This window comes from Ipomoea triloba, chromosome 3, assembly GCF_003576645.1.
Source record: "Ipomoea triloba cultivar NCNSP0323 chromosome 3, ASM357664v1".
Classification (NCBI taxonomy): Eukaryota; Viridiplantae; Streptophyta; class Magnoliopsida; order Solanales; family Convolvulaceae; genus Ipomoea; species Ipomoea triloba.
In genome coordinates, this window is record NC_044918.1 from 29,444,141 (window position 1) to 29,455,430 (window position 11,290).

The 11,290-nt window shown below is 34.0% G+C and overlaps 1 protein-coding gene across 2 annotated transcripts; it reads right to left on the minus strand.

Moving 5' to 3' along the window:
• Positions 1-3,339: 3,339 nt before the first annotated feature.
• LOC116014144 (actin-related protein 6) lies at positions 3,340-7,911 on the minus strand. 2 transcript variants are annotated; one of them, XM_031254148.1, is made up of 9 exons: positions 7,576-7,911; positions 6,095-6,789; positions 5,014-5,245; positions 4,871-4,934; positions 4,508-4,592; positions 4,374-4,424; positions 4,205-4,267; positions 3,856-4,114; positions 3,340-3,766 (listed from the first exon to the last, which is right to left on the minus strand). In XM_031254148.1, the coding sequence occupies exons 2-8, from the start codon at positions 6,784-6,786 to the stop codon at positions 3,985-3,987; spliced, it is 1,317 nt and encodes a 438-aa protein (XP_031110008.1). In that variant the 5' UTR covers positions 6,787-6,789; positions 7,576-7,911; the 3' UTR covers positions 3,340-3,766; positions 3,856-3,984. The 2 variants fall into 2 exon arrangements, with proteins under 2 accessions (XP_031110008.1, XP_031110007.1); XM_031254147.1 differs by having other exon boundaries at positions 3,340-3,769.
• Positions 7,912-11,290: the final 3,379 nt, after the last annotated feature.

The window sequence follows — 11,290 nt, forward strand, 5'->3', positions numbered from 1 at the left end:
GAAAAAGTACCAATTTGATTCTAATGTTACATTTTTTTTTACCTGTATTTTTCTTTAAAAAAATAATAAATTGATACAATTTCATTCTTTTATTTTGAGTACGCCCAGAGGCTCAAATCCATGACCTTCCATTTAAGATAATCCATTTTACCACAAGGTCTTTGGCTATAATTTCATTCAATATAATTCTTTCGACTAAAAATTATTTTATTATATCTTGTTTTTACCCGATCGAAACGAATCAATCAATAACCCACTTTAGCTTGTAAGCTATATGGAATCAAAATTTTTTTTTTAAAAAATGCCATTCTCATGCATTAAATATGAAATTTTAATATATATATATATATAATTGTATATTTTTATATATTTATTATTTTTATTTTAATTAATTATTTATTTCTTTACTCAATATTTATTTTGATTCCAATTCCTATTTACAACCAAATAAAGAGAACCATTCTGCATGCCAAAGGCCTTGTGGTCTAGTGGCATCCCGTGTCTCGGTTAATATTCTCACATGGATGATGAGATACTACATTCTAACAGAGTCAGTAGTACTCAAAAAAAAAAAAAAAGAAGAGAACCAAATTCACAATGTTACAAGTTCATTTTCAAAATTGTAATGCAACTACTACATTATAATAATGAATCTCAAATAGATTCATTAATAAATGCTACATGTTCATTTTCACAATACTAAATATTCATTTTTACAATAATAATACAACTACATCATAATATGATAAACTTAAAAATATATATGTCCATTAAAAGAATACTAGAAGTTCATTTTCACAATGCAAAATGTTTGTTTTATCAATATTGCAAATCCATCAATAAACAACAAAGATTCAAAATATATTAATATAAGTATCATTCAAAAGATTTCAGTGAGAATTTTAATAATATATTTTGTAAGATGATTTTATTTATACAAAAAATAAAGAATAATATGTGTGAATGATAAAATATAAATTGATGTCATTTTAATCCATCTATGATTTTGTTATAATGAACCCACAATATTATAATAATAAACTATAATCAATAATACTTTTCAATATTATAATAATAAACTATAATCAATAATACTTTTTTAATGAACTTATATAATATTATACGGAGTAATATACTGTGATCCATAATGCTAGATGGATCCTAGTCTATAATATGATTTGACTAGGACCTTCCACTGGGCTTTCACATATGATGCCATGTTTCACTGTCGTTAAGTTGCCAACTCTATACATTTGTCATTACTTGAACTCGCATTATTCGACCATGGAGGAAGTGTGTAGACGGATTAATTATTTAAATCTATCGCGGTATATTCAATCACGATTTTTATAGATTTTTAAAGTCTTTTAAAATGATAGATTTTAATAAATTTGTATTGATTTTCATAGAATCGTTCTAAGCTTTTGTAAACTTTATAAGAGTCTATAAAAGTCTATATAAAAAATATTTTTGGCTAAGTACCTTGTGCTCAGATGGCATGTAGTGACCTCCTCCATATGGGTAATGGGAGGTCATGAGTTTGAACCTCAATGGAGGTGACTCTTTGTGCTTCAACATGTTGAGAAAGTATGAATATTCTTATATTAAAAAGTTTACAAAAGTCATTAAAATTCTAAATTAAATACAATCTTGCAAACTTTCAACTTCGATTTTTATTATTCATAATTTTCATACAAAAAATGTTATAATATAGGGAAAAGGGTCAAATAAGCCCTCCAATATTACCTAAGGAGTCAATTAGGCCCCTGAACATTTTAAAGTAGCAATTAAACCCTTAAACATTGTATTCTGATGCAAAAAAGCCCATAAACCTGTTAATGACCTGTGATCACAGGTCATTAGAATTCCGGCCAAATTTCCGGCACACTCCGACCATATTCCGGCACAAAAGTCACCGGCGACCATCGAACGGTCGCCGGTGACTCACTGGAGAAGGCAACCACTGGGTTGCCTTCTCCGGTGAGAGAAGGCAACCCGCCGGTTGCCTTCTCACTGGGAAGGCGACCACTGGGTCGCCTTCTCCGGTGAGAAGGCGACCCAGATGGTCGCCTTCTCACTGTGAGAGAAGGCGACCCAGAAGGTCGCCTCCTCACCGGAGAAGGCGACCTTCTGTGTCGCCTTCTCTCACCGGAGAAGGCAACCCAGTGAGTCACCGGCGACCGTTCGATGGTAGCCGGTGACTTTTGTGCCGGAATATGGCCGGAGTGTGCCGGAATATGGCCGGAGTGTGCTGGAAATTTGGCCGGAATTCTAATGACCTGCGATCACAGGTCATTAACAGGTTTATGGGCTTTTTTTCATCAAAATACAATGTTTAAGGGTTTAATTGCTACTTTAAAATGTTCAGGGCCTAATTGACTCTTTAGGTAATGTTGGAGGGCTTATTTGACTCTTTTCCCTATAATATATATCATAAGATTCTTCCTCAATTTGCTATTGGGAGCAACAATCTGTTGTTAACAAAAAGAAAAAAAAATCCATTAGAAATATAAACATAAAAAGAATAAAAATCATAATATATAAGTATTTACACGAATATTATGAAACATATAAATTTGATGATGATATATGAAAAACATTTAAAAATTGGTAGCACTCAGAAATGGAGAAAAACATTTAAACTCTATATTTATTTAAACTCTATAATTTCTCTTTATTTAAAACATCTAAACTTTTAAATGTTTTTCTCTTTAATTTCTCTAAAAAATGGAGAAAAACATTTAAAAATTTAGAATATCCAAATTAAGAATGACTAGTACGAACAAATTTAAACTGAAAAAATTATTAAAGCACTCAAAATAATATAATTACACACTACAAAAATCTCATGACATTATTTAAAAACATAATAAGTCTCAATCCTTGTTATACCCCTACTTTAAATGTGATACACTTTAATTTTATTGGACAAAATTATTTCTTTGACGTTTTTGTTAGATAAAACTACTCTTATACCGTTATAACTCCATTAGTATTTAATTTTGAATGTATAAAGGATGGTTAGTGTTATTACAATTTAAAGAATATTGTTGAAAGAAACCTTATAGAGAAAATGATGACTTTAAAAAGAGTAGAAGATTGTTAGAAGAAATAAAAAGATTGTTAGAAGAAATATTAGGAGAAGATTTAAAAGAAACATGCCTTCCTCAAAGTAGTTTTTCCTTTTATAACTTTTCCCAATTTGGGATCCCGAGGCAATAAGAGTCTCCAATGATTCGCATGTCTTATGTCTATCTATGCCTTTTTAAATGGCTAGCTTCTTACATAACAGATTAACAGCTATAGAATACCACTTATACCATAAAGAAGAATGGCAAGGAGAAGCAAGTATACATATTTAATAAATATGCAAAAAAATATGATTAGATCCAATACTTTCTACTTAAAATCACAAACTTATGCAACAACTATTAAGTCTTTGGAAGTAGAAACGACATTTCCAAGCTTGAGGGTATCTGCAATTGTACACCTGTACAGATGAAAAAGGGCAAATGATCTCTTCCAAAGTATGACTATACAAGCCACTCCAGCCCCTCTATTCACACAACTCATAATCTGATTACTGGAGCAAATATGCAACAACTAAAAAAGTTACTAACACCCCTATTGTCAACAGACCCCAAAGGGCCGTCTCCTTAGCTCCTTTCTGACTCCGTACATTACCAAAGCATCCAAGAGATTGCATCGGAGAGACTGAACTAATCAATTTTTGCACGGGAGTACTTTGACCACTGAACACTCCTCTCTGCTGTTCAAAATTGATAACAGAATCTTACATGATGAAGGTGGTGCCTATTTCAAAGCAAGAATAATTAGGCAATGCAAGAAACTTACTGTGGTTGAGCATGGTGATATATTTGTAGACCAAATTTCACCTTCACCGCTCAGGAAATTTCGGAAGACCAGATGGTAGGTAGGTAGGGCAACCACCTCAAACTAGTATTTTCAAGTAATAAACGCAATCTAGTGAAAGAATCTCTGACGACAGCGTGCGGATCCGAGTTCTTCATACTCAGCCTTGGTTACACACATCATTTCAAAATCAGGACTTGATGCCAAAAGTGATCCACCACGCCATACACCAAGTATAGGACTATATAAGCAAAGAAAAAAAAGAGTAATGTTAGTTGCAGAAGCAAAAATGCTTGTCTATAGTCTTTGTTTTAAGGGGAGAAGAATTTACTCTTCTTGTGTTGTAATCTTCACATGATATTTATCAGGGACAAGAGGGCGAAGGTCATTTTCTCTACAATTAAATAAAGCATTTAAATCAAGTCCCAAAAAAAGCAACAAATCAGATAAATTTATTTTTTATTTAAAAAAAAAAAACCTGCAAAGAGAGCAAAACTTACAGTCTTTCAGCAAATCGAGGAAATAGTGTATTTCCACCGGTCAAAATGATGCTATTCAAACCGAAGACACTAACAGTCAGAGACAATAAATTCACAATACTACCAGCTTTAAAATGCTAGGACATGAACATTACCTCTCATAGAGCACAGGGTGAAGATAAGGATGACAGGAATTGACAGCTCGAACAATGCACTCTGCAAGTCCAGTCTGGTTCATTCCTGCAAATGACCAGAACCTTTAGGTATTAAAGAATTTAAACATAGTAGTTGAAACAACCCCCAATGGAACATTTCTTGACACACTCATTTGCTAAACCACAAAACCAATGCAAAACTACACTTCACAAAGCCTTCCAACTAGGACTTAAAATAATGACACAACAAAACCTCAACCATTTATAAATTTCTTAGAAGATAAATTTGACTATTGAAGTAAATGCTTCCCATTTAAATTCAATAGTTCAACAAAAGTTTAAAATATAGATTTTTATACACACCCAAGTCTGCTGGACGGAAAATCATCTCAGGGACAAGGAATCGCTCATTTGTCAAGCTAAATTCCTGTTTAAAGAATAAAGAGAAAAATCATTAATAAGTTCAAATATCAAGACACAAACAAATTCATGATACCAAATATTACATTTTTTGTCAAGTCAACTTTTGACACATCAATCCTTTTTCGACTATCAGGGTCATCATTATTCTTTCCATGTTCCACACTATTTTGGGTTTCTGTTGCTTGAAGTGGACTTGGATCATAGAGGCTCATATATCTTTTTGCTTCCTCTGGTTCTTTTACGAAACCCTTTGTAAATGTAACACCATCAGGGAGTACATACGTGCATCTGAACAAATTATCCCTGCCTGGCTTCCTGTAGGATTGATGGGAATAACCATTAACTATTTAAGTCTAAGATCGAGCAAAATGCAACTATATTTGCAAGAAAAATATCAGCCACATGCTAAGGAAGAAAAAAAAACATCTATAAAATTGGTTATTTGCAGCCAGCTATTAAGAGAGGAAAACCAATCAGCCCAACCATAAATGATTATGATGGCATACAATGCATCCTTCAAAGTTCAATATCACCATTACCCATTTTACCTCATTAGTGTAATTTATTCAGGACTCCAGAACACCATGACTCAGAAAGATTTTGTTTCGTTCCTCCTTTAAAGCGGGCAAGGCAAAATTAATATTAATATCTGGTCTGATGTCTCCTTAATGTACTTTCAAAAACACATTTTGCCTCTGGTTCTTACCAGTTCTTAAACTTGTGCAAGTTTAGTTACAGACTACTCAGCTAAAATGTATAAAAATTACTTCGTAATAAACCATACAAAACCCTTCTCCTTTTGGAAACTACATGACCAATGCAACAAGGATAGAAACTACAGAATTCAACAGCTTTATTTTTTTTTCAGTCCAATATTTTGTAAAACTTAATTCATTAAATGAATATTAAAAAAAAAACTCCATATGTGTACATGCTATGCAACTAATATAAATATAAACACTAAGAAACTTAAAAAGTTTAATCAAGTAATTCCAATTCTCTTGTTCAATCCCACCCCCCACCCCCAGGGAAACATGAATCATTTTTGTTCCTTAATCCTTACCATTTCATAGAAAGTATTAACCCTTAACTAATTGAAGAAACTTTTTTTTTTTTTATATATTATTATATAATAACAAAAATAAAAGTTTTAGAAAGGCAAACCTAGCAATTTGCAAATCTCTGGCAACATTCAAAGAAACAAAGCAGAGCTTCTCTTTAACATCATCCATAAGAAAGCTTTCATCCATGAGATTCACACTTCTATAACTCACCAGCTCCTTCAAGTAATTACTCAGAGCCTTCCCCCCAAGATCCAACCTTTTAACCCCATAGTTGAGAGTGAAGTTCTGGAAAACTGGAGCAGCATGGGTGAAGGAGAACCCAGAGTCCACAACAAGGCTACATTGGGCCTTCGAAACAAGACCATAGGGTCTACGGGAGGCCTCATAGAGATGGACCAAAGAAGGAGAATCTGCCACAAATAGTCCCCGGAAGTTGAACTCTTCAAAGATAATTTCATCGATGGAGCGTTGGATAGATGGAAGGGTGAATAGGGGTTCAGTGAGGAGGAGGGAAGATTGTGAGGGGGTGACTTTGAGGAGGGTGGTAAAGATGTGGGACCAGATTGAGGATTGGAGGTCAGGGTTAATTACATGGCCACGGTCAATTGGACGGCGGGCAGTGGCCGAGGTGAGATCAGCATCTGGGCCGAGGAGTTGGTCTGCGATGAGCCACTTCTTCGATGAAAGTGGGCGGCCCATGCAGTTAGGAACTACAGCAGCAGGGTCTCTCTCGCCACCAATTCCTGCCTTGATTAGGCCACCACCATTGTCTACAACCACAACGTTCGACATGACCTGCACAGAATGAGATATAGACCTGAATGAACCTTTTGGGTGTGAGAGACTAATTTATGAACATTTTTTAACTATGGATGGAAATATGAAAAACTACAATGATTTTACTGTTTCTAGTCAAAAAAGGACTTCACTTCCCACTTTATGTATTCCCAAGAAATAAATAAGGGTGTGTTTGGTTCGTACATGGGAATCGAAATCGGTATGGGTATCAAATACTTACAAGGGTAATGGATTTTGGTGAAAGTATTTTGCATGTTTGGTAGTAGAGTGGAATGGGAATGATTATTAATAGTTGGGGAAGAAAGGAGGAAGGGAAATGAAGGTAGTATTCTAAACCCATAGTAGTATTCTAAACCCATGGTAGTATTCTAAAAACCTCTCAACCAAACAATAACAATCATTTTGATACACGTCCTTTATACCAAAACCTGTCACGAAACACACCCTAAATTGACATATTTCGATTCCGTATACAAGAAAAACAATGCTTATACTACTGATTTCTATTAAAACAGTAGTACAAGTACCGTTTTTATGCTCATTTATACAAGGTACTTTAAATTGAAATAGCAGACCCTCTCATCAGTATAATGAATTGAAAGAAAACAACCATCTATTTTTAATGTAACCTTTAATCACAGCATACGACTAACAATTAATAAAAAAAAATCAATAGTTCATTATAAATGTAGCTTTTAATTACAATTGGATAAAAAAAATACAATGGCACTACAACTATACTTTTTTTCATATTAAAACACCCACAAATGGAAGAGGAAATACCGTTTTTTATCGTGCCGTCGGTTCACCGTCAATTGGCCAAACTAACAAAACTTGTTGGCCGAGGGAAACGCCATCCAGTCACCGCGCCGGTAAGCTGTCAACGAATCGCCGTAGAACAACGCCGACGCTGTCGTTACGAGAACAAAGCTGCCGGCGTTGATACGAGAGCAAAGCTACCGCCGTCAAAGAAGAGAGGAGAGAAGATGAAAGGAAAGGACGCTGCCGAACGCCGTCGAAGAAGAGAGGAGCGGAAAGGAAAGCGGTCGGTGTCACGGTGGTGTGAGAGTGGAGGGTTAGGGTTTTTGATTTTGGTCAAAAAGATGAATGAAGTTGAAATGTTTCTGGGTAAAGAATTAAGGTGTGAAACAGTAAGCCCCTTACCCTAAAATAAGTGACCCGATCCAATTATTTACCATCAATGCCCACGTGAAGTTTGAACATGTGAATAGGGATGTCAATCGGGCAAATTCTGTCGGTTTCGGACTAGCTCTGTCGGGTTGCCGGAATCACCAAATTTGGACTGTCAATTAATTATTATTTTATTCTCAGATTCGGGCTAGCCCTAACCCTAAACCTCGGGTTGTCGGATTAATCGGACGGGCTAAATCATCTTAACTAAAACCAAAAATTTCGATAAAACGAGTCAAAGATCAATCGGATCCGAATTCGATAGAACGAGTCAAGTGATCAACTGGATCCAAATTCAAATTCGATAAATTAATAACATTGCTAGTTACTACTTAAGTTAGTTAAGTACTTAGTAGCAACCGTTATATCGTGGACCGCGGTCCACAATGCATTGTGGACCGTGGTCCCAAAACGACGTCGTTTCAGTAAGTGGGAGACGATGCCCATAATTGACACTACAGTTCATCTCAAAAGATACTGCCTTACATTTGTTTTGATATTATCGAATGAAACTGTAGTTATATCGAAATGTAACTGTAGTTGTGTTGAAATGTAACTGCAGTGTATATGAACTGATATTGAATAACAGTTTCACATTTGTGTTTTATATTATCGAATGAAACTGTAATTATATCGAAATGTAACTGTAGTTGTGTTGAAATGTAACTGCAGTGTATATGAACTGATACTGAATAACAGTTTCACATTTGTGTTTTTATATTATCGAATGAAACTGTAGTTATATCAAAATGTAACTGTAGTTGTGTTGAAATGTAACTGCAGCTGTGTTGAAATGTAATTGAAGTTGTGTTGAAATGTAACTGCAGTGTATATGAACTGAAAGTGAGTGGCGCAAATTCATCTGTCTGTTTTCATTAATCAAAACGACGTCGTTTTGATGCGCGGTCCACGATATAATTTACGACTTAGTAGTTAGTACTTACTGCTTAAATTTCAATTTCTTGTCATATGTACCCACACAAGGATAATATAAATAAATAAATATTGGAAATGAGTTGATAGTGAATTGTGGGATTAGAAAGACATTTCTTTTATATCTAAAAATACGTTACATGTATATCAAGTTCATTCACACTTTGAAAAGATATTTCTTCTATACCTAAAAATATATAGTAATTCACTAATTAAACATACAAATTTATAAGATATTTATAGATATTAACTTACAAATATTACAAATTAAAAAGTAAAGAATATTAATCTCCTAAATCCAATTATTCATGTTAGAGTCTCACAGATTGCATAATTCAATCAATACACTATACACATTCACAATTTAAAGCATTCAAAATTTCAAGTTTGATACCCACAGGCGGTTTAGCCGGAGAAAGTACCCATGGGTGATTTAGCCGGCCAAATTAATAAGAAAAAAAAAGAAGCTAAAGAAAATAGAAGTGAACTTACCTACTGCCCGACGGCCTACTCCGTCAACTGTGCTTCGTGGAGACTAGAGTTTGACTCCTGGACAGCTGCTGACCTGCTGCTTGCTGGAAGTGGAGACACTAACAAATCAGAAATTTTAATTCAGGAAGTAAGCATACATTATGTAGTTTGAAGAATTAAAGTTCACTAGCCTTGTAATAAATTAATACTCTGCTTATGTAGAAATTAGAATGTAGCAACTAGCAAGGCCAAGAAGAAAACCTCTTATTGCTAGTTTAATAATTGAAAAATTTCCAATGAAAAAAAGTAATGACACACACATATAAAGGTTAAAAAATATGATGATTATGATGACAAGTATGATGATGATTATGATGACAAGTATAATGATGATTATGATGAAAGGATTTCTCCCGTATTATTATGAAAATGATTATTTTCTTATGATGATAATATTGATCCCAAAGAAAGTTTTTAGAAAATTTATCTATACTTTGGCCACAACTTGTATTTTACTCTTGATATTTATTATGTTGAAAATACTATTATGATATAAGAATACCGTTTACTTACCTTGGTGGTATTAATAATTTCATTACGATTTACTAGTCTTTTCATGTCATTAAACTCCTTTTTACTCAAAGTATTAAACCCCTTTTCTACCTACATTCATAAACATGTGAGCATGAAATATTTATTTTATAAACGAGTATATCTATATATGTTCCTCCGCATTAAGTGTGTTATCTTCTATTGTATATATGTTCTATATGCTACTTGATGATGTATAATGTGCTTATGTGTATCAAACCTACCTATTTTCTGATCTATATATGTATAAACTATTTTATAGGGTGGAGTGATTTATACTTTATACTTAGCCCTTTATGCTAACATGTTGTTTTCTACTTGTTTTATTAACCCCTTTCAGGTTTGGATTAATGCATGACGAGAGTACGGTTAGAAGCTTCTGTTTGGATAGTGTTTATTGTTTTAGTTTGATTTTAGTTAGTAGCTTTTGGGACTGTTATTATTTAATAGTGATGTGAGTTATGATTATAGACTCGAATAGATTTTATTGAAGTTAACCTTTATATTGTTTAGTATTGATGAATGGTTTGATGTTTATATATCTGGTTTGTAGAGTCCTTTATTTACCTTTTTGTAAGCATGCAAATGTTATTTGGAAGCTTTAGCCTTAGCAACTATCTGGGTATGGGTAGTTGTGGCGGTAACATTTCTCGATGTAGGCTTTGGATTCTGCTGCAAGTGTTATATTCATACTAGGCTCAAATGTTAAAAAATTGGGGGTGTTACAAGTTGGTATCAGAGCCCTAGGTTGAAGTCCTAGGGAGTGTTAAGGATTGACTTTATGAGCCTAGGAGTGACCATAAGATATAAGAGTTAACTATATAAGTTTAAGTTATGACTTAAGAATCAAATAAGCTTTGAGAATCTAAGTATAGAAATCTAAGTTTGAGGCTTTAAGGTTTCGAAATATCTTTAATGCTTTATGATTTCCTTTAGGATTGCTAATATCTTTAGGAATCGCGGTGAGATTGTGGGTTCTATGTGCATGCTTATTTTTATTATGTGTTGTGTTTTGTTTTGTTTGCTTAGAATTGTGGCTATTGCAGCCTAATGGTGTGCATCTCTCTCGTAAGTTCCTGTTTCTTGGTTAAGTGATTACTCGTTTTGGATTTCTTAAACCTGATAAAGAAGGCTACTTGCGTTTAGGAGTCAGCCATAGTAGTCCTCGTTCGAAAGAATCGGTGTCTTCCCTCGTGCGGTATCATCTGCAAGATTTATGCTAATCACAAGAGTTGAAGATTATCTTCATGTAAAAGGAATGGAACGGAAACAAAGAAGCTGATTGGATCTTAAGACATGAAGATTTTCAGTC

Excerpts from the sequence above, each read along its gene's own strand:
- LOC116014144 (XM_031254148.1), bottom strand. The coding sequence starts at position 6,786 with ATGTCGAACGTTGTGGTTGTAGACAATGGTGGTGGCCTAATCAAGGCA. Across the intron at positions 5,246-6,094 it reads AGAGATTTGCAAATTGCTAG|GAAGCCAGGCAGGGATAATT; the intron begins GTTTGCCTTTCT and ends TCAATCCTACAG. Across the intron at positions 4,268-4,373 it reads CCTCGATTTGCTGAAAGACT|AGAAAATGACCTTCGCCCTC; the intron begins GTAAGTTTTGCT and ends ATTTAATTGTAG.